This window comes from Lynx rufus, unplaced genomic scaffold (genome assembly GCF_022079265.1).
Source record: "Lynx rufus isolate CCGP_SWC_20201006 ecotype Redwood Valley unplaced genomic scaffold, mLynRuf1.p SCAF_7, whole genome shotgun sequence".
Classification (NCBI taxonomy): Eukaryota; Metazoa; Chordata; class Mammalia; order Carnivora; family Felidae; genus Lynx; species Lynx rufus.
Window position 1 is genome coordinate 96393037 of NW_025814889.1, and position 22567 is coordinate 96415603.

General features: G+C 41.8%; 1 protein-coding gene across 2 annotated transcripts in view; it reads left to right on the forward strand.

Annotated features, from left to right (window-relative positions):
- The window catches only part of TPH2 (tryptophan hydroxylase 2), a 103796-nt gene that overhangs the window by 27874 nt on the left and 53355 nt on the right, over positions 1–22567 (forward strand). For both annotated transcript variants that reach the window (XM_047066612.1, XM_047066613.1), the window contains exons 6-7: positions 4896–5092; positions 9812–9947. In XM_047066612.1, the coding sequence (XP_046922568.1) occupies positions 4896–5092; positions 9812–9947 (333 nt within the window). The remainder of the gene's footprint in view (positions 1–4895; positions 5093–9811; positions 9948–22567) is intronic.

Consider the following 22567-nt stretch of genomic DNA (forward strand, 5'->3'; position numbering starts at 1 on the left):
GCTCCACGTTCCTGTGAACTTCCAATTTCAGAGGACACATGTCAAAGGGCCCCTCTTCTTTCCCATAGAGCACTCTACTCCTAGCTTCCAGATACCCTCCTGTCCTCTGCTGCTCCACTGGTGGCCACACCGGGGGGGGGGGGGGTCCCATGGTCCTGCTGCTCTGCCAGGGTCCAGCTGGGAAATGAGATGCCAGGCCCCACTTCTGGTGGGCGGTCCCTCTAAATGTTTGACATGTATGCGCACAGCCTACCCTCCTCACTTGGGTAAGGGGAAAGAACCTGCCTTTTCCTCAAAGGCTGGCCTTCCCCACAATCCTGCACATCTCTTATATCCTGTTCGACTGGTGGGTGAGGTTTGGGGGTGAAGCGGGAAGGATGGTATAAGATAACTTTTTTTTTTTAAGATTTCATTTTGAAGTAATCTCTACACTCAACGTGGGGCTCGAACTCACAGCCCCGAGATCAAGAGTTGCGTGTTCTATCCAGCCAGCCAGGCAGCCAGGCAGCCAGGCACTCCTGAGAGAACTTTTTTAGCAGTAGGACCATTTCTGCTGCCTTTTAATAAGCCCTGCAAGGGGCTGGCCAGCTCCAGCTGCTAGGGGCTTTCTCTAGAATGTGAAGTACTTAAGTGACTTTAGTTTTGGGCCAGAGCAGAGATTAAGGATGCTGAAATATGATACCTGTTACATATACATTAGAATGTGTACCCATAGATAGATATGAAATGATTATGGGTATATAACATAGGCCCTAAAAAGATCAGAACACCCTCCTGTCATCCTTTTCATATATAATTCACACACAAAAATACATTAATCCATGACAAGGGGAAAGAAGGGCAAGGCATTCTGTTTTCCCCATGACTACGTTTTAATTTTTCCAAATGTCAAATTTCAAAGTTTTAAAACCATATATGCTTTCCTAGTGCTCTAAGCGGTATCTCCAGTCATACTGAAAGGGTTAAATAAGTGAATAAATACGGACATACTTTACGTGACCTATAAAAAAATGAAGGACCATTATTACATATGATTGTATAGTAGCTTTTCTATATATAAATATACATACCTATAAGTCTTATTTCAGTTTGGTACATGAAAACAAATTGGTGTCTGGAATAAATTTTTTATTTCTTTGGTGTATACCAACTAATTAAGACTACAGACAATCTTGAGCCAGACTGACTGGGATTTAAGCCTGGCTCCATGATTTTAGGACAAATAGCCTAATCTCTCTGAGTCTCAATTTCCTCATCTGTAAATGGGGATAATAATAGTGTCTACCACACAGAGTTGTTGTGAGACTCAAGTGGACTAATTAATAAAAAAATCACTTAACCTTAAAAAAGTGTCTGGCCCATAGTGAGCCCTCAAGGATGGGGTTTAATTATATATTCTTATTAACTACAGAGAAAAATAGGAAATTTCTTGTTTTTGCTTGGATATTGGTATTTTGAATTTTATGATAGAAATTAAATGGATCAAATTAGGATTTGCTTTGTGATGCTGTTGGCTTTTAAACATTTACCTGGAGGGGCATCTGGGTGGCTCAGCCAGTGAAGCATCCGACTTCGGCTCAGGTCATGATCTCATGGTTTGGGATTATGAACCCGCATCAGGCTCTGTGCTGACAGCTCAGAGCCTAGACCCTGCTTCATATTCTGTGTCTCCCTCTCTCTCTGCCCCTCCCCCGCTCACACTCTGTCTCTATCAAAAATGAATAAACGTCAGAAATTTTTTAAAACATTTACCTAGTTACCTGGGGGGTAGGGCCTACAGTGGAATGAGCTGTCTCAATACGATCAGGGTCAGCCTTACCTGCCATTGGAGTAGCAGCCATACAGGCAGCCAAGAACTCAGGGAGTAGGCTAATTAGCCACCCAGGCAGGACAGACAGGGGACACAAATGAAAATGTACAAGACTCTCCATATACCCAAGACTGACCCTGGAGATTCGTTACTCAGTAACAGATCTGTAAAACTTTGTTCCCATTCTCCCTCCACCTGCTTTCCTTCTGCTGTTTGCTGTGGGCTACATTCAGCTCCCCTTTGAAAGGTTTGCAGATTAGTATTGAAGGGAAAAGTTTGACCTAACGATTCTTTTCAAATGGCTTCTCAATATTTCATTTATTGTTTCAGCCTCATCGCTCTCCTAACTTCTGATTGTGCACAGCTCTTATTAGTTTTATTGGCTTACCTGACTCAAATAGATTTCGTTGAATTTTCTGGAACCAGAGGCAGACTGTTTGTATATTTATTTGATCACATCCTTTCTATTTTTACCTTTCCATTTCAAGCTTTCATTCTAAACTTATCATAGATGCTAAGTCTTAGCAGTCTTGATCTTCTCCGCAAATATTTGCCAGGTTGTAATTTTTTATTTGTTATCAACAGCCAAATTTAAACAAGGCTAATCTTGTTCTAATTTGGTTTGCATAAGCCCCAGTCTTGGTACTTAGAGAAAGCAAATGCTAATTTCTTGTTCTTTCTTACATGTGTTTTCCCTCATGTACTGCAGTTAATATTTTTTTAAATAGAAATTATTTGGGGCAGTAGGAACCACATTTGGACCTAACATTTAAACAGAAAGCATTTTGGCAGGAATGCACTGAAGTATACAGAATGGTTGCTGGATCTGTTTGTTAGCCTGATCTTGTAATTGTCTCCTTCCCTTTTTTTGCTTCCTCAGGGGGTACTCCTGGTGGTCCCAGCTTGTTGAAGGCGCCCTGCAGCCGCTGCAACCCTGAGTGGCAATTCGCTGCCTGGTTGGGTTCCTGTGGTGGCTGCCTGCTGCAGGCTGGGTTATGTAGATGGCAGCGGTAGAATTCCTAGTTTGGTGTGTATGTATTTGGACTTCCATATGTTGTGTGCATATATGTGCTGACTGCAGGGCCAGAACTTCTGACTGAGTGGCCAAGGTGGGCAGTGGGAGGGGGGCGGGGAGTATGTCATGAGAGGTTTTCTCAAACCCTAATTCACGTTTAAAATAGGTATCTTCATCAGAGGCTAAATTTGGATTCTGGTCTATCAAACAATAGCTTTGTAAAGTCACATTTCCATACTCTCCTCCTTCTACTGGTCCCAGGCTGCCTCAGGAGCTCTGTTTCCTGCTCATGGCTACTGGCTACCGTTAGAACAGCAATTCCCCCTTACCCTTCTGTCCGGGAACTCACAAATCCTCCCTGGGACAAGGCTTAGCCTCCTCCAGGAAGCTCTCGGTGCCCGTTCCAGTCCTGAGTCACCTCTTGATATTCTAATCCAGGCATCAGCACTACTGCTTGTAGGTCAACTCCAGCCAGCTGTCTGGTCTTGTAATGAAAGTTTGATTAGGATTCAACTATGTTCATTTGTTTACATATTGTCTCTGGCTGTCTTTGAGATACAATGGCAGACTTGAACAGTTCTGACAGAGACCGTATGGCACACAAGTTTAAAATATTTATTTCATATGGGGCGCCTGGGTAACTCAGTCAGTTGAGCATCTGACTTAGGCTCAGGTCATGATCTCATAGATCATGAGTTCAAGCCACACATCAGGCTCTGGGCAGACAGCTCAGGGACAGGAACTTACTTTGGATTCGGTGTCTCCCTCTCTTTCTGCCTCTCCCCTGCTCATGCTCTGGCTGTCTCTTTCTCTTTCTCTCAAAAATAAATAATAACCATTAAAAAAAATATTTACTTTGTGGACTTTTGCAGAAGAAGTTTGCTGACCCCCTCTACTAAAGTGAGAAAGCTTAACGTATGAACCTACCAACATGACGTGTAATGAATGGCCCTCTTGGGAAGTTTGTAAAACTCTCACTTTAGAATTTAGTATAGGTTTTTTTTTTTTTTTTTTTTTTTTAAGATTTTATCTTTAAGGAATCTCCACACCCAGTGTAGGGTTCAAAATCACAACTCCAAGACCAAGAGTCACATGCTCTACTGACTGAGCCAGCCAGACACCCCAAGAATTCAGTATAGTTTTTTTTTTTTAAGCATTTCCCAGACGTTTTATTCACTAAACAAAACAATCTCAAAATTACACTCAGAGATTAGGGTGATTTTCCCACAAGGGAAAGAGAACCCACAGGCAATTTCATTTTCTAGAGAAAACATCCATTTATTGCCACTGTTAGGTGATTGCAAGAAAGGCTTCCAGAGCACAGCTTTGTACCTAAATCAGTTTCTCCCAATGCAGAACTCTTTTTTTTTTTTTTTAAATTTTTTTTTTTCAACGTTTATTTATTTTTGGGACAGAGAGAGACAGAGCATGAACGGGGGAGGAGCAGAGAGAGAGGGAGACACAGAATCGGAAACAGGCTCCAGGCTCTGAGCCATCAGCCCAGAGCCTGACGCGGGGCTCGAACTCCCGGACCGCGAGATCGTGACCTGGCTGAAGTCGGACGCTTAACCGACTGCGCCACCCAGGCGCCCCTCCCAATGCAGAACTCTTACTAGTTATTGATCTCAGTGTAAGAACATATATCCTATCCAGTTTCCATAGGATGTATGAAGATATAACTTAATCAAATCATTTATATAGGAGTCCAAATACACAGATTTACAAGGTTAGAATTTACTTAAAAAAATAATTCTTGGGGCATTTGGGTAGCTCAGTCGGTTAGGTGTCTGACTTCGGCTCAGGTCATGATCTTACAGCTCGTGAGTTCAAGCCCTGCATCGGGCTCTATGCTGACAGCTCAGAGCCTGGAGCCTGCTTCGGATTCTGTGTCTCCCTCTCTCTCTGCCCCTCCCCTGCTCATGCTCTATCTCTGTCTTTCAAAAATAAATAAATGTTAAAAAAATAAATAAATAAATAAAAATAAAAAAAAATAATGGTAGGTATGAAATGAGAATACATTTAACTCAGTTACAGAGCTAGATTCATTCTTCGTTCTTCTCTCTTGCCCAGTGGCCAGCCCATTCCCAGGGTGGAGTACACGGAGGAAGAAACAAAAACATGGGGCGTTGTGTTCCGAGAGCTCTCCAAACTGTATCCCACTCATGCTTGCCGGGAGTATTTGAAAAACTTCCCTCTGCTGACTAAACACTGTGGCTACCGGGAGGACAATGTGCCTCAACTTGAAGATGTGTCCGTGTTTCTCAAAGGTAAGACTTCACACAGGCTGTCTCTTCTCTTCCCAGCCAACATCCTTGTTTGTCCTCCAAGGACACACATTGCAGCAATGGCCCTTTTTACAAAAAAGGACAAACTCCCTTTGATTTAAAAAGGAAAGCACGGTGGCGCCTGGGTGGCTCAGTCGGTTAAGCGGCCGACTTCGGCTCAGGTCATGATCTCGTGGTCCGTGAGTTCGAGCCCCACGTCAGGCTCTGTGCTGACAGCTCAGAGCCTGGAGCCTGTTTCAGATTCTGTGTCTCCCTCTCTCTGACCCTCCCCCGTTCATGCTCTGTCTCTGTCTCAAAAATAAATAAACGTTAAAAAAAAATAATAAAAAAAAGGAGAGCACGGAAGCAGTGATACCTGGGACCACCTGCTGAAAGCAGAGCAGGGACCATGGGCAGGGAGGGGGACTCAGCTGTTCATGCCACTCAGGGGCGCGGTGGGCTCTCTCATGGTTGGCTGTTTATGTGGTAAACCCCAAAGGATGTTTGCAAGTTCAGCTTTGAGATTTTCTGATCCAGGAACTACTCTGTGGGGCTACATAAGGATAGATCGGCCTCAGAGGTGACATTTTATTTGCTTTGTTAAAAATTATGTACTGCATGAAGAAATATCATGGGTGATCTTGAACACTAGTGACTTTCCTTTGGGGGAAACCAGTCAATTAATCAAAGCAGTTTTTGTATGAATAAATTATGTGCCAGGGACCATAGTCATGGCAGATATGGGAAGGAACAAGATGAGGTACAGTGATACCTCAAGTTCATGTCCTCTGCGTGGTCGCTCTCCTCCCTGGCCCTCCTGGGACAGCAACTGGGAGAGTTTCTGGGCGTGGCCAATGGGGGTGGGGTTTCATGTGGCTGCACTCCGTCCTCTGAGCTTCACTGGGGTTGAGTCTCTGGGTTCTCTGTTCTTTCCTCTCCCCCTGTTTCCATCGCAGCAGTGGTAGAAGCAGAAGCCTTGTTGCCCTCCTCCTCTCCTGGGACTCACTTCCTTGCCTGCCTACCCTTTCTATCGGTGATACTTTATTATTTTTTTAATTTTTTTAATGTTTATTTATTTTTGAGAGAGAGAGAGAGAGACAGAGTGAGAGGCAGAGGGGCAGAGAGAGTAGGAGTCACAGAATCCGAAGCAGGCTGCAGGCTCTGAGCTGTCAGCACATAGCCTGACGCGGGGCTTGAACTCACGGAGTGTGAGATCATAACCTGAGCTGAAGTTGGACGCTTAACCGACTAAGCCAACCAGGCGCCCCTATCGGTGATACTTTATTCTCTAGACTCACTAGGCCCACTTCTAAGGACCCCTCCCCTGACTTCCTATCCACCCTCCCAGCTGTGTAAATGGTCTTGGTTACTCGTTTCCTATCGTTGCTGTAACACGTCACCACAGATATAGTGACTGCATTACCTCACAGTGATGGAGGTGAGAAGTCTAAAATCAAGGTCTTGGCAGGGCTGCATTCTTTCTGGAGGCTTCTATTTCCTTGCCTTTTCAGCTTCTCGAGTCCACCTGCATTCCTTGACCCCTGGCCTTTTCCTTACACTGTTCCAACTTCTTGCTTCCTTTGTCACATCTCCTTCTCTAACTCTGACCCTCCTCTGTCCTTCTTGTAAGGACCCTTGTCATTATATCAGACCCACCTGAGTCATCCAGGATAATCTCCCCATCTGAAAATTCTTAACCTAATCACCCCTGCAAAGTCCATTTTGCCGCATATTTGCAGGTTCAGAACATTAGGGCATGTGGACATCTTTGGAGGGCTATTATTTAGTTTACCGCAGTCTCCAGGTATTGCCACGTCTAGCTTTGGCACCATCATGAACCTGCTCTTTTCTTTCCATCCCACTGTCACCACCCAAATTGAGGTCCCTATTTTACAGACTTGATGTCTGTATCTTCTCCCCTCTACCCTCTTGTCCACTGCTTCCAGATGAAGCTTCCTAAGACATTACTTCCTTCCTGGCATCTCTGCTCAGAAGCTATCAGTGGCTCCCCTTTGATGTTACTGGGGCTGGATTTTTTTTTTCTGTGAAGGCCCAGATAGTAAATATTTTAGTTTTTGTTGGCCAAGAGGCAAAATTGAGGCCATTATGTAGGTACTTAGATAACCTTTTAAATGTGACCAGTAAAAAAATGTAAAAATTATTCTTAGCTCATGGGGTATAGAAAAACAAGCTGGATTTGGACTATAGGCCATGCTGTGCTGATCTCTGGTTTATATAATCAAGTTCTGAACGGCTCAGCCTCAATTCAAGGCCCCCGACCCAGCTTGCCAAGATTGTCTCCTGTGACAACCATGCTGCACACACCCTATGTTCTACCTGTGGGCTCTCCATACCCTTGCTCACGTTCTGTCTCTTGCTAGAAAACTCATTCCTCCTCCACCTATCAAATTCTACCTATTCTTCAAGACTCAGAGCAAGTCCTGCCACCTCTATGAATCCTGAGCATAACAGTCACCCTGACCTTTCCTTCTCGATTTCTTTGTAGATCATGTGTGTATCGGGAGAGAGACAGGCATGGTCTGAGAGCAGGTACCCTGAGAACCACACCTAGTGCAATGGGAGAGCCCCATGTGTGAACACCACCCATGATATTGGGTACTAAGACAAAGAGACTGAGAACCACTAATCAGTATCACTTAATTAGTGCCTAATTACATAATGTCTTAGGCTGTTGTTTAACTGGATTATATTCTCCCTAACGGCCTTGCCTCTGGCATGTCCCTCTTTGTTTCCCACAGAGTTATGTGCGTATTATAGATTTACCATGGGCTTGATGGCTCATCTACGGGAATTGCTTTTTACCATGTTGTTTCTCAGACTCCAGTAATAAGAATACCATCCCATAATTTTTTGCCACATCTGTCTCCCAACTTAATATTTTGATGAGAGGCCGTGTGGTATAGCACAGAATCTGGCTGCAGAATTCCTGGGCTGAGTTCTTGGCTGGGTAACCTCAATGAGTTATCCTAACCTCTCTGTGCCTCAGTTTCTTCTCTGGAAATGGAGATCACAATTTTAATCTACCTCGCAAGGTGGCTGGGAAAGGAAATAACCACTATACCTAGAAGCCCTATAGTTATTTCCTGATATACGTTAAGCACAGCAGCGTCTTAGTTATTATTGCTCTTGTTCTTGCTGTTATTTTCACGACCCTTACCAACCCGACACTGGGAGCTCAGTCTGCACCATTCATGGGCACCTAGCAAGCATAATGTAAATGTATGTGGTATTTGTCTGTTAACTGACTCACTTTTAAATACCTAATTTATTTAAAATTATTTTTAATGTTTATTTTAGAGAGAGACAGAGACAGAATGCGAGTGGGTTGGGCAGAGAGAGGGAGGCACAGAATCCGAAGCAGGCTCCAGGCTCTGAGCTGTCAGCACAGGGCCTGATGCGGGGCTCAAACTCACGAGCTGTGAGATCATGACCTGAGCTGAAGTCGGATGCTCAACTGACTGAGCCACCCAGGCGCCCCCATAAATACCTAATTTATTTAAAAAGGAAACTTTATAAGCAATGATATCCACAAATTCAAAGTTCTTGATGATATGTTAGTCACATATTTTTTAAAAATTATATAAAAAATAAGATACATAACTATTCAAAAAAGGACCAATCCTCTGTGCACCCCCACACAGGTCCTACATGTGGGATACACCGGTTTCATTGCATAGAAAAGAAGAAGAAGAAAATCGACTTAAGTTTTTGATATTCTCTAGGGAAAAATCCAAAGGAAAAGCTTTTGGAATGAACATATTATTGTTAGAATTATGGGTCTGAGGAGGCCTGAGAACAGGAATATTTTCATGTAGATACCAGAAATCCCAGGATGAACTTGTTTTATAAGCTTAATTGGTTCTTGCCTTTTAAAACCATTCTAGCCATTCTGAGACGTTCTCCTAATGAGATGAGGTTTTCAGAATGGGAGGCTTTACAAAGCTGGTGTCAGAGATAAGAGTAGTTCTCCCGTTGTAAATTTCCTGGGCCTTCATGAAAAGCAAGCATTAGGTAGTGCTTAAACTGAGAACACTGATGACCCACAGCCTAATTGAGTTAGCAGGATAGGGCAGTTTCATAGATTGCATTGTGTTCCACTTATTTTGTTTCCTCTTACCATAAACCAATAGACATGTAGAGCTTTAGTGTATCTCTTCAAATTACAGAAATTAATATGATTGTTTTCATAATATCATAGAAAACAGCAATGTGGAATGAAGGAGTTAGGTGGTATTGATGATAGAAAGCTGTAGTGTGAACTGATTCCACAAGGCTAGCGAAGGGGGTGAATTTACTGTGTGTTAACTGAACACATACAGGCAGAATGGATCCCCACCTGGGGGCGTGTGTCTTTTAGAAACATACCAGGTAATACGTGGTAAGCATCACTTGTCCTGTGAATTTGAGCTTTCTTATCCTAATTTAGCTTCTGAATTTAAATCTTTCAAAATTTTTTCACTTTTCCCCCCCATTTTAATAAATGCCTTGTTCCCCTGGAAACCATAATTTGGGAGTATATTTTAGTAATCAGAAACCACAAACATGATAGCTATTAACCGTATATGTCATTCAGTTGTCAAGAGTTTTAAGACCTTGATTACTTTGTTTCTAGAACCTCCTTATGAATAATAGGACACCCTGCTTGGGCCCTCAAACCTTGTCAAGTTAATACTTAATTGGTTCTTTCTGTTGCCATTTTAGAAAGATCAGGCTTCACGGTGAGGCCGGTGGCTGGATACCTGAGTCCGCGAGACTTTCTGGCAGGACTGGCCTACAGAGTGTTCCATTGCACTCAGTACGTCCGGCATGGCTCGGACCCCCTCTACACCCCGGAACCGTGAGTACCCACATTGGATGCCTAGGCTGGATGAAGACCACCACACTGTCAAGTGGTCAGTGCTCACTGTACTTGGAAGTGACTTAGGCCCTCTTTGATCTCCGAAGTAATCGTGTCAGTCTAGCCAGCGAGCCAAGTGCTCGTTCAAAGAACCAAATTCCTCAGCTGGGTATGTGGGATCTCCGTATCCTCACTTAGGTTTGTCTCTTTAAGGTTATCTCAACACTGAGGCTTTGGCTTTGGCCCAGCTGTTGGTGATATTGCTCCTTAAAACATGTGTAATTTTTATAAAGCCACGATCCCTATAGACCATTAGGACGATGTTGCATTTAAAGGAGCAGGGCTCAAAATGCCAATAATAAGGATAATCCCAACACTCCAGGTGCTACTCTCATCAACTCATTTACTCTTCACAGCAATCCCATGATGTAGATGATTATTTCCATTTTTACTGAGGGGAAGATGCAGGCACAAAGGGATAAGTCAGCGTTAACACAGCTGGGACTCACGTGTCTCTTCCCATGAGGAGGCTCTTCCATGTTAAGGAAATTCATGCACATACACCATGACAATTCTCATGACTGATTCCTTCTCCTTCAGTGTTTCACATCACCCCCAAACTCAGAACTTTTTACTATGCTCTTCCTGCTGTCTTAGTTTCTTGAACACTCCTCCAGTCCTACCTACACCTCTAGATTTATATGGGGTTAATGATTCTTCTTTGACTCTGTCAGCTTTCTTTGAGAGAATCCACCTTTGGGGCTTTTATTCTCTCTCAGACAATGGGTGGCAAAGGGTTGGGTAAGCTGTGAACTCTCATGTGTTCATAATTTGGCCTTATCACACATGGATTGTAGTCTCCCAGTGTGAAACACTGGCCTGTTTTCTCTTTCTTTCTTTAATTTTTAAATGTTTATTTATTTTTAAGAGAGAGAGAGAGAGAGAGAGAGAGAGAGAGAGAGACAGAGACAGAATGCGAGCAGAGCATGGGCAGAGAGAAAGGGAGACACAGAATCTGAAGGAGGCTCCAGACTGAGCTGTCAGCACAGAGCCCAATGTGGGGCTTGGACCCATGAGCTGTGAGATCATGACCTGAGCTGAAGTCGAATGCTTATCCAACTGAGCCATCCAGGTGCCCCCAACAGTGGCACATTTTCTTTCTTTTTTTTTAATTTTATTATTTATTTTTTAAAATTTATATCCAAATTAGTTAGCATATAGTGAAACAATGATTTCAGGAGTACATTCCTTAATGCCCCTTACCCATTTAGCCCATCCCCCCTCCCACAACCCCTCCAGCAACCCTCAGTTTGTTCTCCATATTTATGAATCTCTTCTGTTTTATCCCCCTCCCTGTTTTTATATTATTTTTGTTTCCCTTCCCTTATGTTCATCTGTTTTTTCTCTTAAAGTCCTCATATGAGTGAAATCATATGATTTTTGTCTTTCTCTAATTTCACATAGCATAATACCCTCCAGTTCCATCCATGTAGTTGCAAATGGCAAGATTTCATTCTTTTTGATTGCTGAGTAATACTCCATTGTATATATATACCACATCTTCTTTATCCATTCATCCATCGATGGACATTTGGGCTCTTTCCATACTTTGGCTATTGTTGATAGTGCTGCTATAAACATGGGGGTGCATGTGTCTCTTCAAAACACCACACTGTATCCTGTGGATAAATTCCTAGTAGTGCAATTGCTGGGTTGTAGGGTAGTTTTATTTTTATTTTTTTGAGGAACCTCCATACTGTTTCCAGAGTGGCTGCACCAGCTTGCATTGCCACCAACAATGCAAAAGAGATCCTCTTTCTCTACATCCTCACCAAATCTGTTGTTGCCTGAGTTGTTAATGTTAGCCATTCTGACTGGTGTGAGGTGGTATCTCATTGTGGTTTTGATTTGTATTTCCCTGATGATGAGGGATGTTGAACACTTTTTCATGTGTTGATTGGCCATCTGGATGTCTTCCTTGGAGAAGTGTCTGTTCATGTCTTTTGCCCATTTCTTCACTGGATTATTTGTTTTTTGGGTGTTGGGTTTGATAAGTTCTTTATGGATTTTGGATACTAACCCTGTATCTGATATGTCATTTGCAAATATCTTCTCCCATTCTGTCAGTTGCCTTTTAGTTTTGCTGATTGCTACCTTCGCTGTGCAGAAGCTTTTTATTTTGATGAGGTCCTAGTAGTCCATTTTTGCTTTTGTTTCCCTTGCCTCCGGAGACGTGTTGAGTAAGAAGTTGCTGCGGCCAAGATCAAAGAGGTTTTGCCTGCTTTCTCCTTGAGGATTTTGATGGCTTCCTGTCTTACATTGAGGCCTTTTATCCATTTTGAGTTTATTTTTGTGTATGGTGTAGGAAAGTGGTCCAGGTTCATTCTTCTCCATGTTGCTGTCCAGCACCACTTGCTGAAGAGACTGTCTTTATTCCACTGGATATTCTTTCCTTCTTTGTCAAAGATTAGTTGGCCATACTTTTGTGGGTCCATTTCTGGGTTCTCTGTTCTGTTCCATTGATCTGAATGTCTGTTCTTGTGCCAGTACCATACTGTCTTGATGATTACAACTTTGTAGTATAGCTTGAAGTCCGGGATTGTGATGCCTCCTGCTTTGGTTTTCTTTTTCAAGATTGCTTTGGCTATTCGGGGTCTTTTCTGGTTCCATACAAATTTTAGGATTATTTGTTCTAGCTCTGTGAAGAATGCTGGTGTTACTTTGATAGGGATTGCATTGAATATGTAGATTTCTTTGGGTAGTATCGACATTTTAACAATATTTGTTCTTCCTATCCAGGAGCATGGAATCTTTTTCCATTTTTTTGTGTCTTCTTCAATTTCTTTCATAAGCTTTCTATATGTTTCAGTGTATAGATTTTTCACCTCTTTGGTTAGATTTATTCCTAGGTATTTTATGGTTTTTGGTGCAATTGTAAATGGGATTGATTCCTTGATTTCTCTTTCTGTCGCTTCATTGTTGGTGTATAGGAATGCAACCGATTTCTGTGCATTGATTTTATATCCTGCAACTTTGCTGAATTCATGAATCAATTCTAGCAGTTTTTTGGTGGAATCTTTAGGGTTTTCCATATAGAGTAACATGTCATCTGTGAAGAGTGAAAGTTTGACTTCCTCCTGGCCAATTTGGATGCCTTTTATTTCTTTGTGTTGTCTGATTGCAGAGGCTAAGATTTCCAATACTATGTTGAATAACAGCGGTGAGAGTGGACATCCCTGTCTTGTTCCTGACCTTAGCGGAAAGCTCTCAGTTTTTCCCCATTGAGGATGATATTAGCGTTGGGTTGTTCATATATGGCTTTTATGATCTCTAGGTATGCTCCTTCTATCCCTACTTTCTTGAGGGTTTTTTTTAGAAAGGATGCTGTATATTGTCAAATGCTTTCTCTGCATCTGTTGAGAGGATCATATGGTTCTTGTCCTTTCTTTTATTGATGTGATGAATCATGTTAATTGTTTTGCGGATATTGAACCAGCCCTGCATCCCAGGTATAAATCCTGCTTGGTCATGGTGAATAATTTTTTTTAATGTATTGTTGGAGCCAGTTGGTTAATATCTTGTTGAGGATTTTTGCATCCATGTTCATCAGGGAAATTGGTCTATAGTTCTCCTTTTTAGTGGGGTGTCTGTCTGGTTTTGGAATCGAGGTAATGCTGGCTTCATAGAATGAGTTTGGAAGTTTTCCTTCCATTTCTATTTTTTGGAACAGCTTCAAGAGAATGGTGTTAACTCTTCCTTAAATGTTTGGTAGAACTCACCTGGAAAGCCATTTGGCCCTGGACTCTTGTTTTTTAGGAGATATTTGATTACTAATTAGATTTCCTTACTGGTTATGGGTCGTTCAAATTTTCTGTTTCTTCCTGTTTCAGTTTTGGTAGTGTATATGTTTCTAGGAATTTGTCCATTTCTTCCAGATTACCCATTTTTTTGGCATATAGTTGCTCATAATATTCTCTTATTATTGTTTTTGTTTCTGTTGTGTTGATTGTGATCTCTCCTCTTTCATTTTTTATTTTATTTATTTGGGTCCTTTCCTTTTTATTTTTGATCAAACTGGCTAGTGGTTTACCAATTTTGTTAATTCTTTTAAAACACCAGCATCTGGTTTCATTGATCTGTTCTACTGTTGTTGTTTTTTTTTTTTTTTTTTTTTTTTGGTTTCGATAGCATTAATTTCTGCTCTACTCTTTATTATTTCCTGTCTTCTGCTGTTTTTAGGTTTTATTTGCTGTTCTTTTTCCAGCTCCTTAAGGCATAAGGTTAGGTTGTGTATCTGAGGTCTTTCTTCCTTCTTTAGCAAGGCCTGGATTGCTATATACTTTCCTCTTATGACCGCTTTTGCTGCATCCCAGAGGTTTTGGGTTGTGGTGTTATCATTTTCATTGACTTCCATATACTTTTTAATTTCCTCTTTAACTGCTTGGTTAGCCCATTCATTCTTTAGTAGGATGTTCTTCAGTCTCCAAGTATTTGTTACCTTTCCAAATTTTTTCTTGTGGTTGATTTTGAGTTTCATAGCGTTGTGGTCTGAAAATATGCACGGTATGATCTCGATCTTTTTGTACTTACTTAGGGCTGATTTGTGTCCCAGTATATGGTCTGTTCTGGAGAATGTTCCATGTGCACTGGAGAAGAATGTATATTCTGCTGCTTAAGGATGAAATGTTCTGAATATATCTGTTAAGGCCATCTGATCCAGTGTGTCATTCAAAGCCATTGTTTCCTTGTTGATTTTTTGATTAGATGATCTGTCCATTGCTATGAGTGGGATGTTGAAGTCTCCTACTATTGTGGTATTAATATTGATGAGTTTCTTTATGTTTGTGATTAATTGATTTATATATTTAGGTGCTCTCACATTTGGCACATAGATGTTTACCATTGTTAGGTCTTGGTGGATAGACCCCTTGATTATGATATAATGCCCTTCTGTATCTCTTGATACAGTCTTTATTTTAAAGTCTAGATTGTCTGATATAAGTATGGCTACTCCGGCTTTCTTTTGTTGACCTTTAGCATGATAGATGGTTCTCCATCCCCTTATTTTCAATCTGAAGGTGTCTTTAGGTCTCAAGTGGGTCTCTTGTAAACAGCATGTAGATGGATCTTGTTTTCTTATCCATTCTGTTACCCTATGTCTTTTGATTGGAGCATTGAGTCCATTGACGTTTAGAGTGAGTACTGAAAGATATGAATTTATTGCCATTATGATGCTTGTAGAGTTGGAGTTTCTGGTGGTGTTCTCTGGTCCTTTCTAATCTTTTGTTGCTTTTGGTATATATATATATATATTTTTTTTCATCTTTTCTCCTCTCAGAGAGTCCCCCTTAAAATTTCTTGTGGGGCTGGTTTAATGGTCACAAACTCCTTTAATTTTTGTTTGTCTGGGAATCTTTTTATCTCTCCTTTATTTTGAATGACAGCCTTGCTGGATAAGGAATTCTTGGTTGGATATTTTTCTGATTCAGCACACTGAATATATCCCGCCATTTCTTTCTGGCCTGCCAAGTTTCTGTGGATAGGTCTGCTGCAAACCTATCTGTCTTCCCTTCTGGGTTAAGGACTGTTTTTCCCTTGCCGCTTTCATGATTCTCTCCTTGCTGAGTATTTTGTGGATTTGACTATGATATGCCTTGTTGATGGTTGGTTTTTGTTGAATCTAATGGGGGTCCTCTGTGCTTCATGGATTTTGATGTCTGTGTCTTTCCCCAGGTTAGGAAAGTTTTCTGCTATGTGATTTGCTCACATAACCCTTCTACCCCTATTTCTCTCTCTTCCTCTTCTGGGACCCCTATGATTCTGATGTTGTTCCTTTTTATTTTTTTTTATTATTATTTTTAAAAAAAAATTTTTTTTTTCAACATTTATTTATTTTTGGGACAGAGAGAGACAGAGCATGAACGGGGGAGGGGCAGAGAGAGAGGGAGACACAGAATCGGAAACAGGCTCCAGGCTCTGAGCCATCAGCCCAGAGCCCGACGCGGGGCTCGAACTCACGGACTGCGAGATCGTGACCTGGCTGAAGTCGGACGCTTAACCGACTGCGCCACCCAGGCGCCCCGACTGCGCCACCCAGGCGCCCCTGTTGTTCCTTTTTAATGAGTCACTGATTTTTCTAATTCTTAAATTGTGCTCTTTTGCCTTAATCTCCCTCTTTTGTGGTGCTTCATTATTCTCTATAAGTTTGTCCTCTATATCGCTGATTCTTTGTTCTACCTTGTCCATCTTTGCAGCCGCAGCATCCATCCGTGATTGCAGCTCAGTTATAGCATTTTTAATTTCATTCTGGCTATTTTTTACTTCTTTTATCTCTGCAGAAAGGGATTCTAATCTATTTTCCACTCCAGCTAGTATTCTTACTATTGTGATTCTAAATTCTGGTTCAGACATCTTGCTTGTATCTGTGTTGGTTAAATCCCTGGCTGTCGTTTCTTCGTGCTCTTTCTTTTGAGGTGAATTCCTTCATTTTGTCATTTTGAAGGGAGAAAAGGAATTAATGAGATAGAAAATTTGAAATTAAAAAGTTGAAATTTAAAAAATATTAAAATTAAAAATTAAAAACATACACACACACACAAATTGAATAGATGATGCTAGATCCTAGCTGTGTTTTGATTTGGGTGTTGAAAGTGGTTTGACAAATTAGAGAAAAAGAAAAGGGGGGGGAGGAAAAAAAAAGGAAATCATTTGAGAATTTGAAAAAATGAATACACTGAAGTAGACTAAAATGAGATGATGAGGGTAAAATAGAATTTGAGAAAATATACACAAAAGTAAAGAATATAGTAGAAAAAAATTAAAGAAAAATATTTTTAATAAAAATTAAAAATAAATATGAATTTTTTTCATTTTCTGTATTTATGAAAAAAGAAACAAAAAACATAAATGAGATTAAAAAAAAGAAGAGAAAAAAGAAATCGTTTGAAAATTTCAAAGAGTGAACATACTGTAGTAGACTAAAATAAAATGATGGAAGTAAAATAGAATTTGAAAAAATTTACATAAAAGCAAAAAATATAGTAAGCAAAATTAAAAATTAAATAAGAATATTTTTAATAGAAATTGAAAGTAAAAACGAAGTTTTTCTCTTTCTGCATTCAAGAAAAAGAAAAGAAACGAAAAAGAAAAAAGAAAAAGAGAAAAAAAAGGAAATTGTTTGAAAATTTGAAAAGGTGAGTACACTGAAGTGGACTAAAATAAAATGATGGAAGTAAAGTAGAATTTGAAAAAAAAATTACACAAAGTAAAATATATAGTAATAAAAATTAAAGAAAGATATTTTTAATAAAAATTGAAAATAAAAATGAATTTTTTCTTTTTCTGTATTCAAGAAAAAGAGAAGAATTGTAAAAGAGAAAAAGAAAAATGAAAATTGAGCCTGCTAGCAGATTGAAGTAGGACTGAAACTGCTTCATTTTCCCCTAGAAGCAGTCTATGTAGCTCTTTATACTCCATAAATTAAGATTTCGGTGAGACGTGTGTTCTTGAAGAGTGAAGTTGGCCCAGTTGGGCGGGGCTCACTGTAACAGCTCCGCTCTCCACTAGATGGCGCTGCTAGCCTACTGCGGTGGATTGTTGCAGCGCTTGTAGGTGCGCATGCACATGCGTGGGAGTGATAAAAATGGCGGCGCCCGGCTACCCAGTCTGTTCTCCCCATCAGCAATCGTGCACCCATCCTGTGTCTTCAGCTCTTGTCCACTCCCTGCTTTTTTACTCTCCGTGACCAGGCCCCAGTCTCCCAAGTTTTGTCTCAGATGCGGCTGTTTATCCCGGTCCCTTACTTCCGAAGGACTGCGGCTTTGACCCGTTCCGCCCCTCTGCGGGAGGGTCTCACTGAGCAATGGCTGAATGAGCAATGGCCGAATGTCGGCTGCACCCAGGAATGTCGCTGGGCCCTGCTGCTGCCGGTGCCCCAAGACTGCGGCCAGGTGCCAGCCCGCCTCAGAAAAAGTTCGTGAGATAGTGTTGCAGCAGCTTTTCAGGGATTATGGAAAATCACAACACACATCTAGCACCAGGCTTCACCCTTAATGACCTTGTTCTAGCAACAGCGAATGTGGCTGTTCTCTGGGGTCTGCTGGGACCAGGTGGCTTCAACAGTCTCTACCAAATGTCCTTCCAGCAGTGGAACTGCTTTTCCCCTTGTGGCCCGAGAACCTCCTGGACCCCACTCTGTTCCTGAGGATTCGCCCTTCCCACCAGAGCACCGCCAGGTATATGCCAGGTATTGAGCTGCGGAGTTGCAGCCTTTGCACTCCCCTTGTTTACAGTCTTGATGGAATTTAAACCCTCTCCTTTCTCCTTTCTCCCTTTTTAGTTTAGTCCCTGAGGCTGTTTCCAATTTTCCACTTTCTCTCCAGCTGCTTTTGGGGAGGGGTGCTTTTCCCTTATTCTCCCCCCTCCCCATTGTCCTCTCTCCGACCACAAAAGTACCTCCCTTCCTGTGCCTCTCGCTCCCCAAGTTCACTTCTCTGTGCCGCGTACCTGCTGAATTCTGTGGTTCAGGTTGTGCAGATTGTTGTGTTAATCCTCCAGTCAGTTTTCTAGGTGTGCAGAATGGTTTAGTGTTGGTCTGACTGTATTTCATGGATGCGAAACACAAAAAGCTTCCATGCTGTTCCGCCATCTTGGCTCCTACTGGTACGGTTTCTTAAACTTACTGAATTTTCCACTGCCTTCAAGGCAGACACAAATCTCATCTCTGGGAAACATTCTCTTGCCATCCCTGTGCACAATCGCTTTTTCCTCAGCAAATGTTATTTGCTTTCCTTATCATCCACTTATTACATGTATTTAACCATGCTAGATTTTAACCTTTTAATTTGGGTCTTACATCTTTACTGAAATTGTAAACTACTTGAATATTTCTTTCTATTCTTTAAAAAAAAACAAACACTTATTGGGAGATTACTATGTGCTTAGATTGTCTAGGAACAATGTCCCTGTCTAAAGACAATGTCCCTGTTCTCTTGGATGAATGAGTGGAGGTAGAGGACAATGGTCAGCATACAAACACCTAGGTAATATGATATTGGGTGTAAGTGCTGTGATGTGCTAAAAGTGCTTTAAAGACAAATAAAACAGGGTGAGAAGATGAATAGTAGTGGATGTTGCTCTTTTGGGTTGAGTCATCAGGAAAGCCTCTTGGGAAGTGACATTCAAACAGAGACCTGAATGCAAATATTTCCTTTTTTTTTTTTTAAGTTTATTTATTAGGAATTTTCTTCTTAACGTTTATTTATTTTTGAGAGAGAGAAAGAGAGCATGCAGGAGGAGCAGAGAGAGGGAGACAGGCATCGAAGCAGGCTTGCTATGAGCATAGAGTCCTATGTGGGGCTTGAACTCATAAACTGTGAGATTATGACCTGAGCTGAAGTCAAGAATCTGCAGTTTAACAATCTGAGCCACCCAGGCACTCCTAGGTTTGTTTATTTATTTTGAGAGAGAGAGAGAGCGCATGAGCATGAGTGTGTACGAGTGGGGGAGGGGCAGAGAGAGGGAGAGACAGAAACCGAGGCAGGCTCTGTGGGGAGCCTCCTGATGTGGGGCTCAAACCCATAAACTGTGAGATCATGACCTGAGCTGAGATCAAGAGTCGGACACTTAACTGACTGAGCCACCAGGCGCCCCCTCCTTTTCTTCTTTCCAAATATTTCCTGGTAGAATATTCCAGGTAGAGAGAAAAGAGCACGAGCCAAAGAGCCCAAGACTGGGAGTTGTCACTGGGTCTCTGCCCCCTTGGGCTCCACTTGAATAAGCACCGACCCCTAATCTTACTCTCATTTGTTACCCATTGTTCTTCAGGACACTGGGGTTATCACTTTGCTTATGATGCTGTTTTACTAGAATAATATTGTGATTAATGGGCTGCCATTGATCTTCACTGTGGAGCAGAGAGTCCTTGAAGGTTGAAGCAGTTGACTAGCTGGTGGTGGTGGTGGTGGACGTAGGCAGGGATTTGAGCTGAGCCTCTGAAGTTCCCCTCCTCCTCTTCAGCAGGCAGGCGGCTCACTGACCAGGTAGGTCCCAGCAGGGTCACTACATTGCTTTCTAAGCTCCTTTCAGCTTCCCTGAAAGTGTTTTCAGGGTAAACAAAGGTTACTACTTATAGGACTCAAGACATTTGGAAAAGAAATGCTTCTTATAGTGGAGTGAGTACTCAAAGGAGCATTGTCAGAGTTAGAAAGGCAATCTCTAAATCTAGCCCAGAGGGTTTACAAATGGCCCTGTTTACAAATAGCAGGCACTTTGTTAGTTCCTTTTGAATAACTGGCCCTCGTGAGACCTGCGATAGCGTGCCAATAGGTATGCAGAGAGAGAGGGCAAAGAAATGAGATTTTAGCCACAGAGATCTATAAAATTTTGGGGTAATGTGTTACATTTTTACCAAAGTACTTTCAGCCAATTCATTCAGCAAACATTTATGTGCAATGCTAGCAGGGAGGTGCAGTGGATTCAAAGATGAATAAAATATAGCAGCTGTTTCTTAAAGCAGCTCACATTCTGGCAGGGGAGATAGAAACATAAATAATTATGCAAGTGTGGTTAGGGCTATAATGAGGGTGTGTATAAAGCAGTCCTGAAAGGCTTTTCAGAGAGGGTGTAAACTGAGTGGGGGTCTAGAAGGGTGGATAAGAATTTATGTTTTTGTACAAGGCAGGGTGGGGAGGGAGGGGAAAGCTTTCAAGTCAAGCAGACAGCAAGTGCAAAGTTGTGGAAGCTCACAAGAGGCATAAGTGAGCAAGGCTTGTTACACCAGAGTGGCCAGAGCATAGGTTATGTATTAAGGATGGATTTTTTTTTTTTTTCAGTTCGCAGTGTAAATGATCATTTGTCAAACTTGGACAATTCTGTAGGCAACAGGGAGTTATCCAAGGTTCTTGAGCATGATCAGATAATTGTATTTGAGAAAGATGATGGGGACTGGGGGATGGGGAGGTGTAAAGAATGAACAAGTTGGAAAACCAGCAGGAGCTCACATTCCAGTGAAGGAATATAGTTTATAAGTTCTTGACCTAGAAAAGGTCAGTGGGATAGGACAGGAGGTCACCTATTTGAAAAGTATCATCGCAATGGAATTAACAATATTTGGTGACCATGAGGGTGAGGAGAAGGTCCTCAAGATAATACTAAGGTTTTTAGACTGGGAAGCTGAATGGATAGTTTTTTTTTTTCTAAAAATGGCTGAGAATATTAGAGCAGGATCAGGCTTGGAAGGAAAGGGCAAGGAAGGGGCAAGGAAGGAGGGAGAGAAGAGGAGAATTTGGGATTGGGGCATGTTGTCTTTGAGGTGCCCAGGGGTGGACATCCTGGAGAAGCCCCTGGTAGTTGGAAGTAAGTGTTGGGAGTTCAGAAGTGAATTTAAAGCTCCCACTATAGATGTGAGTGTTTTCTTCTTCTATGACTCCCATGACCATACAGACAAGAGGATGCTTAAGTCAGAGGATAGAAACCTGGGACTTGCTAACTTGGGTGTTTTACAGAATCTTTTTTTGGGGGGAGTGGGTTTTCTATCATTCATTGTTTTTTAAATTATTATTTTATGAGTACGTAATACATGTACATAATTCAGAATTCAAAGCACACTGTGGACTTAAAAAAAAGGGGCGGTGGTGACACCGCCTGAGTGGTTCAGTCAGTTGGGCATCCACTCTTGATTTGGGCTCAGGTCATGATCTCATAGTTCCTGAGTTCAAGCCCTACATGGGGCTCTGTGCTGACAGTGTGGAAACTGCTTGGGATTCTCTCTTTCCCTCTCACTCTGCCCCTCCCCTGCTCATGCTCACTGTTTCTCTCTCAAAATAAATAAATAAACTTTAAAAAAAAAAAGCACACTGTAAACAGTGACTTCCTTTCCCTCCTTTGCTCCCTTGACACTCCCTTCACCTCCCCAGGAGACCACTGGTGCCAGTTTCCACTGCATCCTTCCAGAAGTAAACTGTGCAGACACAGTTCTCTGTAAAGATCCCTTTAATTTGTATTGCAAAGTCCCAAGTCCCTTCACAGCTGCAGCCTTGAATGGATGGGGCACCACACGGGGAGTGCCGGTTCCTGCCCAAGCACTTTTCCAGGCATTGTCTTTGTAATGAAATCCCATTTCCTCAATTGAAAACCAACAGAGGGCAGATTCTCCAATTTGTGAAGTTCAACTTGGCCCCTGTGTTTGGTGCCTGTACTTGGCTTCCAAATAACCGCCTTCAATTGCCGAAATGTTGTAGTGGAGGCAGCGCTAATGAGACAAAGGTGAGCCCTGAAGACGCAGGTAGAAATGAGAGTGAAAGCTGCAAAAAGACATTATCTGAAAAAAGGATTTTATTTTCCTTTTCAGTCTGGGTAGAATGCATTTTGATATCCTAGCTCTCAACAAATATTGGGTTTTAAACATGTCTTTGGTCTTTTTCAGCATTTTACATTCTAAAGGCTCTGTGTTCTCTAAACTTGGCCAGATAGTGGGACTTTAATTTAAAAAGTGATGGCAGATTGGATTGGTTCCTTGGGGAGAGTTTTCTGGCCTGGAGGACAGCAGTGAACGTTCTGGAGAATCAGTGACTCCTGGTTTTCTTGGTTGGGAGGACTGACTTGCTTTTCCCTATGTTTCT